This window comes from Dendrobium catenatum, unplaced genomic scaffold (genome assembly GCF_001605985.2).
Source record: "Dendrobium catenatum unplaced genomic scaffold, ASM160598v2 fragScaff_scaffold_1416, whole genome shotgun sequence".
Taxonomy (NCBI): domain Eukaryota; kingdom Viridiplantae; phylum Streptophyta; class Magnoliopsida; order Asparagales; family Orchidaceae; genus Dendrobium; species Dendrobium catenatum.
Window position 1 is genome coordinate 538,952 of NW_021319878.1, and position 16,238 is coordinate 555,189.

The 16,238-nt window shown below is 35.7% G+C and overlaps 1 protein-coding gene across 1 annotated transcript; it reads right to left on the reverse strand.

Annotated features, from left to right (window-relative positions):
- Window positions 1-2,701: 2,701 nt before the first annotated feature.
- On the reverse strand, window positions 2,702-4,337 carry LOC110092104 (extensin-2). Its single transcript, XM_020816490.2, has 2 exons — window positions 4,148-4,337; window positions 2,702-3,480 (listed from the first exon to the last, which is right to left on the reverse strand). Exons 1-2 carry the CDS (start codon window positions 4,200-4,202, stop codon window positions 2,954-2,956), a joined length of 582 nt encoding a protein of 193 aa, XP_020672149.1. The 5' UTR covers window positions 4,203-4,337; the 3' UTR covers window positions 2,702-2,953.
- Window positions 4,338-16,238: the final 11,901 nt, after the last annotated feature.

A 16,238-nucleotide genomic window follows, 5' to 3' on the forward strand; every position in this document is an offset into this window, starting at 1 on the left:
AGTCTGTGTGCCATAGATCAGGAATCGGCTGAATGGAGATGAGAGCGAACTAAGAGATGTCGGAGTTCTTAGGAGATCGATCTTGAATGGGATATAGCCTGTTAATACACGAACCCGTGAGAAGAGTTTTGCGTGTCTTCTGGTCTTTAATTTCATAACCATGGGAAGAAAATGTGATGAGATAATTATTATTAGTGGTGAGTTTGTAAATATATAGTAGATTGAAGGAAATATTTGGTACAAGATTAAGAAGAGATAGTTTTAGGCTACCTTGAGGTATGGGTAGGATGCCTTTGCCGATGGTGTGAATGGGAATTTGTTGACCGTTACCAAGTGTGACTTGGTTGGAGTCGGTGTAGGGTTGAGCGGAATGAAGATGTATTGGATCAGACGTCAAGTGCGAGGAGGCTCCGCTATCCAGATACCATTTAGTGAGGGGGGGGGGAGGGGGGGGAGCCGAAGGAGAGGTGAAAAGGGCTGCGGTTAGTTGTTTAATGTTGTACTCGTTGTCTTGGCGGTGCCAGCACTTAACCGTGGAGTGTCTGTTCTTTCCGTAGATTTGGCAAGTGACAAAGGATATTGATGTTTTACCTCCTCGGGGATTATTGGAGTTGGAACGGTTAGAGGAGGAGTTTCGAGCGCGAGCAAAATTTGATCGACCACAACCGCAACCACGTGTTGCCGTGAGAGTCGTTGCATTCCCAGAGAGTTGAAGGCACTGCATTTCTCGGGTTATCTCATGAGCAAGATTGAGTTCTTCGCTGCATAGTAGCATATAGAGGTCGTCCAGGTTCAAAAGTTGGTGGTTTGTGCGGATAGCCATCTTAAATGCTTGATAGGTGGGTGGAAGACCGTCCAAGGTGTAGTGAATGATGTCTTCCGTGGTGATGGGAGCTCCAGTTGCGATGAGAGAATCAACCTTTTTCTTGATGTCAAGAAGATATTGTGACATCGTCTTATCTTTCATGGTTAGATAATGAAGTTCATGACGTAGTTGTATTCGGGAGCTCATATTGGATTGAAGCCGGCAGTCAAGAATGGACCATATCTCAGAGCAATGGTCGACAGAGAGTATGTAAGGTAAAATACTCGGTGAAATTACAGAATATAAGGCTGCAGCTCGATTTTGATCTAGCAAATGCTAGGTGGTGTAGTGCGGGTTTCGTATTGTCGTGTCGTTTGACGATGTGGTCGTTCTTGATGGAGGTGGAGAGGTATCATCCAAAAAGCCGTGATAACCGTTCACCCGAAATAATTCACTACATGAAAATCACCCATTTCCGGCGGAAATTGAACCTTTTCCGGCGGTTTTGTAGTTTTCGACGGTTTTCCGACGGTTAATTTTCCGCCGGTAAAAACGGCGTAGGAAAATAAATTCCGGCGGTTTTTACCGGCGGCAAATTATTCCGGCGGTCAAATTAAAAAAATAAAAATAAAAAATTCTTACAGTGAATGCCACCTCACGTGCGAGTGGGCGCCCGTGGGATCGAACGCGGGTTAGTTGGGAAGAACCTCAGACTACCGACCGGATTGCTATTTTGTCTAAATGTGATTATATTGTCAATTTTTTTTATTTAAACTATACCCTAACCGTAAATAAAAAATTGTAATTATAAAAAGGAATCTATTTTATTTAAAATAAAAAATAATATTTAATATAAAATAAAAATTAACTAACTATTTAATTTTAAAATGAAAATTAATTAAATTGTTAATATAAGTTTTAATAATTTTTTGTTAAATCATTTAAATAGTAAAAATTTTATTCATTTTATTAAATTTTTAATAGCCTCCGGAAACATGAAAAAGCCGCCGGAAATTCCGCCGGAAAATTCCGTGGAGAAAAACCGTCGGAATTGCGCCGGAAAGCCGCCGGAAATGTGACCGCCGGAAAGCCGCCAGAAAATTCCGCCGGAAATCGGTGATTTTCCTGTAGTGATTTGAGGGTTTGAGATCGCCAAAGGGGGTGGTTGTCGGCAGTGAGAGGCGAGGAGATGATATTCTTGATATTGCTCATTAGAAATTTGACCGACGTCGGGATCGTCGGAGGGGAGGAGGGTGGTTGATCTTCGGTGGTGGAGTGATCAGGGGATGATCTGTTTGAAGAGGCGTCTATGGGGGAGACACAGGAGAGGAAGATGCCCTGAAGAAGAAAGGGGACGGGGAAAGGGGAGCGTTACTGGTGAGGAAAGGTGCTCTGATACCATGTAGAATCACGGCCAGAGAGACAGAGCAAAAAGAAAAAGCTAAAGAAAATTTTAGTTTCATTTATTTAACTCAATACAGTAGTGGGTATATATAGAAACTAGATACAAGAAACCAAATAACGGCATGATGATGTGGATGCTAGGTGGACAGGAGAGTGCTGTCTTTTCTTGCTTACACTTCACATGGTAGCATGAAAATCATAAATAAGTTGATTATTTTGAGCCCATTTAATTTAATTAATGAAGTCCCACCTTAATAGCCTAGCTGCCATTCTTCTTTTAAGCCTAATATGAGTTTAATGACCTTGGTTTGGAATGACCAAACTAAAAAACTATTAGTTATATTTCATCCTTGTTTTTTTCTTGAATTTTTTCTAAAGCGCATTAGTGTGATAACTAATTAATGTTTTCTATTAAAAATTCACTAACTGATAATAGGGATGCGCTGCTGCAGTTATTAAGCAGTGATGGGTTGAAGAAGATAAAAAATCCCATTGTTGTCAATAATAATGCGGATAGTGTCACTTTCTTCTGGAATTAATTACATATAGAAAGCACAAACTGATTGCGTCTTCATCTTTCTAATATGCGCGCAAGCCCCACAATAATACATTTTCTTATGGTCTTTGGGATCAGATTCCTATAAAAGCAAAATAGAAGATAAAAAGCACTCAGAAAATAAATGGGAGGAAACTAAAATAAAATAAAAAGAAATAATTGCGAGATTTAGTTTATTATCCATCTCCTTATACAATCGTGCATGCATTTGGGTTCTCCTCGCTGAATATGGTCGTGAGACGATTAGGGTCGGCAGCCATATTGTAAATACCCTCACGAATAGGGGTGGGATAGTAATAGTACTCTCCACTGAAATACTCCCTCCGCCGTGGCCTTTCTTCCCACCTAGGCAACGGCGACATGACGTAGCAATGAGGTGGGCCGCGCTGGACTGGCGTCGGTTCCTTCTGAACAGTGCATGTGGGCGGTGAACTTACCACTTGGGGATGGGGGACTTCGCCGAAGGTTTCTGGCTTGGCCGGAGCGGCGGCGGCTGTAGAAGTTGTGCTGATAGGGTGGTGTGTCGTAGTCTCCATCGGGTGGGGCTTCGGCGAAGTTACTGATGGCCGGTTTGGATCGGGTGGAATTATGACAATGGGCGTCCGCGTCTCGTTACTGAAATTTACGGTTCTGACCACTGTTCTTGGGCAGGAGTAGAGGTACGAAGGTGGGGGTGAAAGTTTAAATGCTCTGGATGATCTCCTCCTTTCTTTACCTGTCTTTAACAGTGCGGAAATTAATTATTTTGAGACATTAAGTGCTATAAGTTTTAATTTCTCTACAAAAAAAAAACCATTAATTTGCTGAAATATTAATGAGCTAACCAATATTTTCTCTTTTAGATTTCAAGCTACAATATTGTGTGAAGTAGAAGATTATGTAATCTCTTGTATATATATACGAAGAGAGAGAGAGAGAGAGAGAGAATTTATTTTTATATTATATGAAAAGAGAAAAAAGTTGCAGTTTAATAATTAGAACATGCTGAGAGCTCGTCTAAGTGGATTTTTTCAATCATCTCGTCGTCTAAATTTATCAACAACCATAAATAATGCAGACATGTCGAAAATTCAGTTAATTTAGACGCTAATAATTTTATTATAAAATTTCGAGAGTTTTAAAAATTGAAGTACATCTAATCAAATAATAGAATTAACTAATTTTAAATTTATTTAAAACCTTGAAATATACGATGGACCCAGAGATGCATGACAATGATCGTCCAACCCACCGGCCAGTATTTAACCTAAATACTGATACGTAGTCTGGATTTTTTTTTATTGGTGAAGTAAAGATATAATTTGGATTCATTAATAAGCTGTTACTGGAGAGGAAATTTCAAATAATCAAACGAGAAGAATAGAAACAAAATAATCCATTACCACTGCATTTCCCAAAAGCCTTGGAAACCATCTTGCCAAGAGGATAGCAACCCATCTCTCTCTCTCTCTCTCTCTCTCTCTCCCTCTTGCTTCTTCTATTTCACTGATCAGGCGCAAGGGCTTACATGCTTCATCTCATGCAAAAGTGGTGGATGAAACGAAGAGATTATAATGGCAAAGTAGACGATGGTTTAATGAGGAATCGCAAAAAGGAGGATGGAGTGGTCATATAGTCCATGATAGGCATCCACAAACAAAAATAACACCACTTTGAATATATTCTTTATGGCTTTCTTGAAAAGCTCCTTACATTATCCATCGAATTTCTCTTTAGTGATTCGACAATTTGTTCATCATTTGCTTTAGTTAATCAAAACTAATTAAGGTTGGTTTTTATGATGGCTACCTAAAAAAAATTTCATTTTATCAGATAAGTATAGAATTCGTATGAGATAGCTGCCGTTGCCTCAAATAATTATTTATAACTGTCGCATTTTTAAAATACTTGATTATAAAAAACTCTTCGTAATTAAAAAAGGTAAGAAAAAGTTAATAGCAGTATAAAAATGCAGCAATGACTTTTAAAGTAAATTAATAATAAATTTATCTCAAATAGGCCCTAAATGTCATATATTTCTTCCAAACTAGCTTCAAAACATCATTCAAATCTTTTAATATTGCCATGATCGATGCAATACATGTCTCCCAATTTAGGCCCAAAAAACATTCCAAACTTTAGTCACAACTAAGTCCAAAGTTATATATATATAGAGAGAGAGAGATAGAGGGGCCTACGCGTTAATTAAGGGCAAAAAGTACAAAGTCCTTAAAGGGAACTCAAGCTTGCTAATGCTCATAAGAGCTACAAAATTCAAAGGAAAAAAGAAAACCTAAAAGCTTGAGCTCCCATCTAAGCAAAAGTACACAGAAAGCTAGATACATTCCACGATGCACAAGAATGAGCACCCAAAAAAGAAGAAGACCACAAAAAGCTCCAATCCAGCTCCAACTCCAGCTAATAAACAGCAGTAATACAAGCACTGAAAAGAACTTATACAAAAGAGTGAAATAACTGTCATGATACCAAATAAAGAGATCAAACCAGTACTGCAACCCAGTATCCACCGTATACACCAGGAAAGCATTGCCCATAAAAGGCCAGAGATGGTTACCAGCCATATTAACATCTAAAATATAAGTCCAAATGTGACCATAAGCTAGATTCCTTGTTTCACTAGCACCAACAAAGACATATAAGATCCTAAAAAAAATTGGAAAGGGAAGCAGGAATAAGATAAATCCACCAGCACACCAAAAAGGTACAGCGGGTTAAAAAGTATTCAATAAAACCAATAACAAATATCAAACTGGGCCAAACAACCGAGCTATCCAAACAACCATAGCAGAGAATAATCTCCCCAAAACAGAGCAAAGACCCAAGCAGAAACACAACAACAAGGCCCCCATCCACCTGAAAAATAAGACCAAAAAAAGAAGCCACTCTACGGCAAAGGGAAGCCAATAGATCCATGACCGCACAAAAACCTGAACCAGCTACCAAAATATATAACTAGCAGAAGCCAAAAAAGGAAAACCACCAGACTTAGCAGGACGAGAGCCGAAAAAAATAAAGGCTAACAACATAAACAAAAGAACCACATTAATTTCTAATATATGGAGTATCAATCCCATGCATCCTGAAAAAAATACCTCTTAATTGCACATGAAGGTTATTAGCACAGTAATCCCTAAATTGAGACATATTGCAACCCGAGTTAGCCATCCAAAAAGCACAAAAATTAGCCTCCCTATAAACATGAGATATGGTAGCACTAGTTAAATTCAATAAGTGTTTTATCTCCCTAACCAAACTGGAGAGATTCACATTACTCTCCGTCTCAACCAAACCATTAAAAAACTGAATGTTGTAAAGGGAGTCAACCTCAATGATGAAAGTGGAAATTTGCAGAGAAATATAAAGTTTAATGCCATATAGAATGCCATAAAGCTCAGCACTAGTCTTATAATGGGCCAGCAAACACAATAATAGTATGCCCAAGGTAATCTCTAAGGATTAGGCCACAACCAACAGCATTGTCATTAGAAATGCCCTTCACATTCAGCTTGAAGGAATTAGTGGGAGGCTTAATCCAATAAACAAATCTAGAGCTAGCCGAATGACGAAGGTCATCAAGCCTAACGCCAAGAACATCAGCCACAAAGGAAAAATGCTTAAAATTTTTAACCGAAAGAAAATTGATAGAGATTAGCTTCATGATTTTATCTTTCACATTATTAATAACTCTATTATGATTCATACCCACACCATTAAAATAAGAATTGTTCCTTTCAAACCATAAAAACTAGATAACCAAAGAAGGAATCAGATTCCTAATATGCCCTTTAGTTCTAACAAACCAAGACCCCAAAATAGAAAAAATGGAAATAATAGTATAAAAACAATTGAGCTTAAAGACATCATCAAAGAAAATCTAAGTTTTAACAGTAACAAGGCCAAACAAATAAATATGATGCATATTCTCCACATGGTAACACTGACATTTAAAAGGAAAAATAAACCCTCTGTTTTGAAAATTATCCTCAGTAGGGAGGAACTTATGCAAGAGTCTCCAATAAAATCCGAGATATAAGAAGGGATGGTTTTGTGCCAAATAAGCAAGAAAATAAAGGAACACTCCTTCTTGGATCGAAAAACATTCCAAGCATGCTTGAGCCTAAATTTACCATCTTTGGATAAGTTACATAACAGCTGATCTTCAGAATTGACATTCAGGGGAATATTCAAAATTAGGTTATAAATGGGCACAGGGATGACATTAATAAGTTTATCATAATCCCAATGGTTGTCAATAATAAAAGCGCTCACCTTGTCCGACCCAATAGAAAAGGAATTGGTTATGGAATCAATAGAATGTTGGCCCAACCAATGATGCTACCAAAAGAAAACATCACCACGACCAAGATTCCAAGATAGATGTGGTTCAACCTTCCACTTGACTTTACAGAGTCTATTCCAAACATTGGAATCACCTTGTTTGAAAGAACAAACAGAAGGATGTTTACCAGCACAATACATAGCCAACATAAACTTAGCCCAAAAACTTTTGTTAGCACGTAAAGTATAGCTCAATTTGAAAGAAAAGGCATAGGTAAGATCCCACATGCTTTTCCAAAGTTAAATATGAATTAGGAGTTAACATAAATTTATTTATAATTTTTTTATATTTTCTTGTAATGTTTATCTTAAGAGTTATCTTCTAGATTGATGTTCATGATACTTTCTTTATTTAAATGCAATAAAATTTGATGCTCATTTCTCAACATTTTTAGAGTATTTTACTCATAATAAAATATTTTCTAATGAAGAAAGTTTTATAATATTTATAATAAAGAGAGAAGAAGTGTTGATAGAAGGATTTAGGATATTTGTAAAAAATAAAGAAATGTCAAGAATTGGTATGTCATAGAAGTATCTAGATTTAGCTTTCATAAATATAAAAAGGTAATGCTATGATGTTATAAGTCAAGATAAAAACTACTCAGCAAAAATCTAGTAATACAAGTCAAAATTCTCCCATCCAAAATCTCCATAACCAATTACTTGCTTATCTATTTTTTTTTATATAAAATATTTCAAACATTTGGTATCAGAGCTTCACTCAATCACTCATTGGGCATTGTAGAGAACTTGTATAAATTCCAATTAAAAAACTCCATATGCTCTAACATCTTGTTGTAGATTGGAACATTCACTGTGATACATAAATATAAATTTTAGTGTCCTAGTATTGTACGAATAACCATTATACAAATAGATGAAAGGTAGGTGTAGCTTCCTCAACCAACCCATCTAAAACTTTGAATTTATTTTCATTAATAGAAGTGCCAAAGGTTTTGATTTCCATATCAACTTTGATGTTCGAATCCCGTGAATTATCTATAATTTCCTAAGCCAAACTAGATCCAGGATTATCACATTGTTCTCCTCCCATAGCTTGAATAGGTTGTCCTGTAGATTTTGATAGAGAATATTCATCTACTCCATGGCCAGGTTCCCCCATGCAATTCTTAGTTTCACAAGCATTGTCTCCTAAAGAATTAGCTTCCAAAATGTCTGAATTCTTTCTCACCGAAGCCTCCACTGGACGGGGATTAATCCTCCTAAAAATAAGATTTTTAATTATTCTTTTCCCATAGTTAACGTGCACCCATGGACCATAACCTCCTTTATCATCATTGGACCCATCAACTACATAATTACTAATTGCTTTGGAACAATCTACCTCCATTGGCTTTAATAAGCTTTCCACCAATTTTGAAACATTATTAACCTCCTTTTTATTATCCAAGCAATCCTTCTTGAAGTGCCCAATCCTGGTACATTTGAAATAGAAATTAGGAATTCTCTCATATTCAATCTTCTAAAAGAATTTCCCAGAGCTTCCCTCCACCCAAACTCTAAGAGGCAATTGAGCATCAAACTTAATGTGAACACAAATCCTCCCAAATTCCCTTCTTCCCCACTAAAACATATTTCCATCAATCAAATTTGGTTTTCTGACCATAGATGCAATTATGTAAATATTTATTTCATCCCAATATTATAAGAGTAGGTTAGGCATCCTAATCCAAATAGGAGCATTCAAATCCTTTAAGGAAGTAGGAGAGAAGGTTGGCAACCATCTATCAATCCTAATGATCTGCCCATTAAGAAAATAATGGCCCATTTGAGAAGACAGATTCTAGCGGGTCTTTTCATAGAACGACCAAAGAACCCAATCCATACCCAGCATTGTGAGATTGAATTTACCAAAAGGAGCTAATTGTCTTCTAAGCTCAATATTGATAACTAGAAAAGGGACATTTCCACCATAAACCTTTATCACTAATGATTTTTGGAATTCTCTAATTCATTTTGTATATGAAGTTTAACAGATGTACCATCTTCTAACAAGCAGTCTCCAAAATCTAGATTAAGAACCTTTATATTTTCTTTCCTAGTCTAAGCATTATGTTGAGAACTAGTAGTCATTCTTGGAAGATTTTGTATTTTGATATTTTTCTGCTCAGTTTGTATTTCCGTTACAAAAAAATGAGCATATCTTTGTATCGACGAAACTTTTATTGCATAACTTTTGGTATGTTGTTGAAATGATGATTTTGCATGATTTGAGTATTTTCTGGAAAGTTTTCATCAAATATTTTGAATTCTGTGGGATGTTTATTTAAAAGAAATTTATCTAAATGTTGAAAAATATTGATTCAGTACAGGTAAAGTTTTGAAACGTTGTTTTACACGATTTCTAGTAATTTGGTAATTTTCTAGAACTGTGCATTTTACAATGACTTCTGTCTACTATATGATATTTTTAAGGGGTTTTCTAAATTGAGCTAAATCCTATTTTACGCTTATAATGTATTGATGAGATGCTGATGAATATGGTAATATGATTGAAATTGTTGTTATATTACTGTGATACTACTATAAGTGTGAAAGACAAGTAAAGACTGGTTGAACCGTTGGTTGGAGACTGATTGACCTGTACAGGATGGTGGGCCGATGGGCTTTCCTTTAAATACGGTTTGGTGTTATCCTCTACTGATCACGTGATTACTGATGGGAGTTATAAGGAGATGAGTATTATGCCGACGGGCAAAGAGTGACGACTCTTTTTACTGAGCCAATGGATACAAGATACAATATACTGATACTGATACAAGACTAAAAAGCACCTTAATAACTAGTGCTTCTACTTGCTCTGTATGACTACTATACTAAGTTGCATGTTTAGCAGTATTTTTACTGCTACTGTACGGATTTACTAATACTGATGCATTTACTGATACTGAATGGATTTAACATTACTTTACAATTTTATTGATATTGTATGGATTTACTATTACTGCATGATTTCATGATTATAGAATTACTGTTCATGTCACAAGATTGTTATTGATACTGAAACAGGCACTGATACTATCTATTCACTGTACTGACATTATGCACGTTATATATTGTGTAAGTGACATGTGATTCACTGAACATGTGATATAGATTATTAGATTACATGTGATTCATTGAGCACGTGATATTAGATAACTGAATTATAAGTGTACATCTTGATGTGATTCTACGGCATTGATTGATTCCAACTGTTTCAAATGATATTATGATTTTATTTTATTGATTTGATTTCAACAGTCATGAATGGTACTATTGATTTGACGTTTTATACCGACTGATATTATGAAACAGATGAATTCTCTTTATATGATTGATACTATTTACTAATTTGATTGATATTATCGATAGGAAGGTTTCTTTAACGATTTAACTGAGATTTTAGATATAAAGATTTATTTACTAAATTGATTTGTGTTATTGATACGACTACTACTGTAGAGATTTGACGCACATATTAATTCATTAAGCTTTACGAACTTTTATACTGTTTATTGGTTCTTCTACTGATAATTATGGCTCTACACGTTTCTGTATTAATTTTCATTTTTATATTGATTTTTGTTTCTATACTGATTCCTATTTTTGCATTGACTCAATGATCATGTGTAAGTGACTGATATTGATTTGATTAATTGACATGCATATTGCTTTCGTACCGTGTTTTGATTTCAATTGTAGTTATTTGATGACCTGCTGGGCTTTTTGAAGCTCATTATATGTGGTTAATATTTTCATGTCATGACAAGGAAGCATGAGATTGAGGTTGATCAGGAATCTTCAGGTTTTTGTCCTATTATTATAGTGATTCTTTTTTTGTACTCAGGATAGGTTGGATTACATGTGATTAATGTGTAAATCCTGAGTATTTGTAAATAAAGTTTTGGGAATGAATAAAAAAATTTACTTGATGTTTTTAACTTATAGATTTTTGTTAGACTGTTGTCACTGATTGATAACAATAGATAGCTATGGTAGAAGATTGACTTAAAGGATTGACTGAATAATTCTTCCTAATTAGATCTTGGGTGCCACAAATTTTTGGTACAAGAGCAGTGTTATCAGAAGAATTGATTATTATCAGAGTTGTAGGATTTGATTGAGAGTTGGGTAGAGTGGATAGTTTTAAGTGCATCATTTTTCATACATAGTTTCATGTTTGTATCATTCAGATTATACTGAACTGTGCAGGTGAAAAGTTAAATGGATAATCCAGAGTCAACTGTGCCAAATGAGCAACACAGTGCAGCTCGAGTACCCTCAGAAAGTATGATGTAGTTGGCTATTGTTATAGCACAAGTCATGGGTAACACACAGAGTAAGTTGAATGGAAGTAAAGAAGAAGAAGCAGATAAGCATTTACAAACATTTCATAAGCAGAAGCCTCAATTATTTAAAGGATCTGTAGGACCTCATGCTGCTGAAGATTGGATAATGAGGAAATAAAAGATCTTTAACAGCATGCAGTGTCCGGAAAGTCAGAAGGTTCCTTTGGCTGTGTTTCTATTCAAATGAGAAGTAGAGAGATGGTGGATTGGACATCATAGAGAGAAATTTCAAGGGAAGACAAATGCTGAGATCACATGGGACGAGTTCACTACAGTGTTCAGGATGTGATTTGTACTTCCATCAGCCCGACGATAAATACAAGAAGCTTTCATCAAATTGGAACAAGGACGTAAGACAGTGATACAATATGAGGCTGAGTTTATTACACCAGCTAGGTATGCTTCTCATTTGATACTCACTGCTGAAGAAAAGTGTTATAGATTTATGCAAGGATTGAATAAAGAGCTGAGACATCTGCTAGTGCCATTACAAATTCATGAGTTTTCTGAGTTGGTAGAGTGGGCCAGACTGATAGAAATTGATTTGGAAACACCAGCATCGAGATATGAAGTCACCATGGGGAGTAGAGATGAATCAAATAGAGAGAGAGATAGAGACAAGAAAAGCAAGTATAGTGATTCAAGGGGATCTGCATCGGTAGCATCTTCTAGCAGCTACAGCGAGTGCATTCATTGCGGTCGATGGCATGCAGGTTAGTGCTATTTATTGACGGGACAATATTTTTGTTGTGGATAGCAAGGACATTGAGTAGCCGATTGTCCTAAAATGGATTTGGAGGAAGAACTAATTCTGGTACAAGACAATCTAGATGTACTGTACGATAGAGGACTGCTGGCTCAAGAGCATATAATGAAAGATCAACAAAAAGGACAAATGATAGAGCTGTAAGTGATAGTCAAAGGGAGACCATTGCACCACTATCTACTGTACCTACTCCAGCGATGCCACGTGTATACAGTTTACAGCATTATGAAGATTAACAACGACCTGAAAGTTCTACTGGTAAGAAATTTATTTGACTGATTGATTGACATGACATTTCATGCATACTAAATAACATGTGATAGAATGAACTGTATGACTGTATGTATGATTTTCGATGAGTTTTGGTTCTGATTTGATTTGAGTTTTGATTTGATGAATTTGTTTTATATAGATTTTGCAATTCAAACCCTTAAGGGAAATGTCGAGAACAACATTTTTCTTAAGGTGGGTAGATTTTAAAACCCCTCAGAATTCATTTTTTTTAGTGTAGTTAGTCTGTACGAACTGACTTTAGTACGAGAAAAATTGAAAAAAAATTATAAAAATATGTATAGTTACTGCATGTACAAAATGCAGGTTCGTCCGTACTAACCTGAGTTCATCCGGGATGAATTTTTGCCCGAGAGCATCGTCTAGGGACGAAATCTATCATCGTATGTATGATCTATGTCTAGAGAGTTCCGACCCGGGATGAATGGGGAACATCGTCTGAACGAACGTAAATATCTTTTCTCTATTAAAGAGCCGTTTGAGATATTTTGAAGAGAGAGAAAGAGAACCTATTTATCATCCCGAGCATCTCCCTGAATTGAAGCTGTCCGATTTAAAATTGGCTTGATCGTCCAGGCCGATCTCATGATCGTCCCGGCCGATCAGTTAAAATCAGAGGAAAATCGTCCAGAGCATCGCCCTGAATTCAAGCTGTCCGATATTTATCGTCTAGAAGTAACTAAGGTTTTTGAATAGATCATCCTGGCCGATCTTGCGATCGTCTAGGACGATATGATCTTATCAATCATCCTTAATTACTTTCTTGATTTGTCTGATTAATTAAGGAATAATTGTGAATATCATCTAGTCCGATCCAAGATCGTCCTGGCCGATTACCAAAAATTACAGAATACCTTAATTGTTTATAGCGGCAACTTCTTTCTATTTTGAGCTTATCGTCCTGGCCGATACACATATCGTCCAGGATAATCTGTTAATGACGGCTGCCTTAATTAAGAATGCTGAATAGAATCTCTGTTTTAAACTACATCCTCCAGGCCGATAAAAATATCATCCTGGCCGATGTGAGTAAAAATAAAAATTTTAAGTCTCTCAAGTGTGTGTGTATAGGGTTACTTAGCATCAGTCTCTTTGAATATTACAAATAGACTCAGGAACAGAAAAAACAAAGTACAGACTGACTCAACCCCAAACCTACGCAATCTTGAACTGGCTTCGTTTGTTCGTCCGATCTTTGATTCCTGAAAAGTTAGAAATAACAGACAGTCCAAGAGAATCAATAGTGTTTGTCCATCATAAAAATATAAGACATGAAAATAGATTTGCAACAATCTCCCCCTTTTTGATGATGACAAAACACTACGAGAATAAAAAATTATGGGATCGACAAGTGTAAAAACATCATAAACTTCTCCCCCTTTTGACATATCAAAAAGGAGGAGGGAACAGAAGAAAAAAAATAGCAAACCACAATTTTTCTTAAACTAAGGCATGAAAATGATGTAGTATTCCATGTGATTGATTTAAAAACTTGTGGGTTAATGAGTTAATCAATCTCAACAATCCAAAGAATAGTAGAATATTCGGTCATTGTTACCCTTAGCTCAGACGTTTTCTTAGGGTAGAATCGTCTTTTGAAATCAATGACCTAACTCAAAGAATTAATTTGATATGAGAAAAAGATTTCATCCATCACTTGGTTCAAGAAAAAATATCTTTATAAAATAATGAGCCAAAGTAAATTTGTCACGATCGCAAAACAATCGAAATCAAGCCTTTGAGAATCAAAACTTCTAAGTTCTAAAAGCTTTAAAAAGAGAGAATAGCTTGCTTTTGAAAGGGATCATTTTATGCCTCTTGTCAATTGAGTGGTGCTTCGCGCATCTTTTTATAGATTTTTAATTTGGCGTCTTTGCGCTTCTTTTGTTGGCATCATTGGCCAAAAAAATTTTTTCTTTTTATTTTTGCAAGCTACATTCTCTTATATAATCTCTTAAAAAAAATCTTAGTTGTGAGTATATCTTCTTAGATATTAGAGAATTGGAGCTCTCTCTCTAACATAAGGAAGAATTATCACAAATAGAATCAATAATCAAATACAAGAGTAACGAGGTATCTTGATGTGACAAAAAGACTTTAATCATTATAGATACAAGATAGATTTGCTTAAGCAAGCTTAAGAAAAGATCTTAATTTCATATGCAATCTTTAATTTGAAATAGATTTTTTATTAGAAAAGAAAATTATATCACTAAAAAAGGTTAGAGAAAGAGACACAATCACAAAGTATTTTTACCTTCTAAGAGATTAAGAGATTAAAAACATATTGACTACAAATTTTCAAAAATAAGGACAAGGAATATGGTGTCATTTCAGCGATGATTTTGAAAACTAAGCTTTAAAAACACACAAAAGGAAGTAAAACACCAAAAACTAAGAGCAAATATAAAAAACAAAAACAAAGGCAAAAGAAAGTAACTTAAAGATCAAGTTTCATGCATTTATGTCAATCACACCCAATCTGGTCCTTAAAGAATTGAAATTGTCGAAGGCCAGTGGTTTAGCAAAGATGTCAGCCAATTAATTTTCAATTGTCACATGGTGTAACTCAATGTCTCCCTTAGTCACATGATCTCTAATGAAGTGATGCCTAATGTCAATGTGCTTAGTCCTTGAATGTTGGATAAGATTCTTAGAGATGCAAATGACACTAGTGTTGTCACAAAAGATTGAGTGGTGCCTACAGGTAATCCTAAATCCAATACCTGTTGTTTCAACCAAAGGACTTGGGCCACACAACTTCCAAGAGCAATGTACTCAGCTTCAGTAGTGGAAAGTGCAACAGAATTTTGTTTCCTACTAGACCAAGAGACCAAAGACTGTCCTATGAATTGACAAGTTCCTGAAGTGCTTTTTCTATCCACCTTACATCCTGCAAAATCAGAGTCAGAAAATCCAATAATCTCAAAAGAAGTGCTGTGTCTAGGGTACCAAATCCCTAAGCATTGGGTCCCTAAAAGGTATCTAAAAATTCTCTTAACTGTAGTCAGATGGGACTCCTTAGGGTCAGCTTGAAATCTAGCACAAAGGCAAACACTTTAGGAAGCCATTAGAGTGCTATTAGTCTTTGCCTGTTATAAAGGATTTAAGCTTTTTAAATGGATGTCAAAGTGTCTTTTTAAATGGGGAAATAAAAGAAGATGTGTTTGTTAGAACAACCCCCAGGTTTTGAGAGTTCCCAATTTTTCAAATCATGTTTTTAAATTAAAAAAAGGCTTTGTATGGGTTAAGCAGGCACCAAGAGCTTGGTATGAGAGGCTTAGCACCATCTTACTAGAGAGGGAGTTTGTCAAGGGGAGCGTAGACACCACCCTTTTTCTTAGGAGAGTTGGAGATGACTTACTACATGTTCAGATTTAGTGGATGATATACTCTTTGGACCTTCTAATAAGAATTATGTGATGATTTTTCTAAAAAATGAGTAGAGAGTTTGAGATGAGATTTGATGGAGAGGTTGTCCTACTTTTTAGGGTTTAGCATAAAAAATTGGAGATAGAACTTTTTTAAAATCAAACAAAATACATAAAGGATATTTTGAAGAAATATGAGATGGACAAAGCTAAGCCAATTAACACTCCCATGACTTCTAGTTGCAACATTGGATAAGGACCAAGTGGTAAGTAATGTTGATCAAAAAAAGAATAGATGCATGATTGGATCTTACTTTTACTTGACTGCGAGCCGACCTGATTATTATGTTTA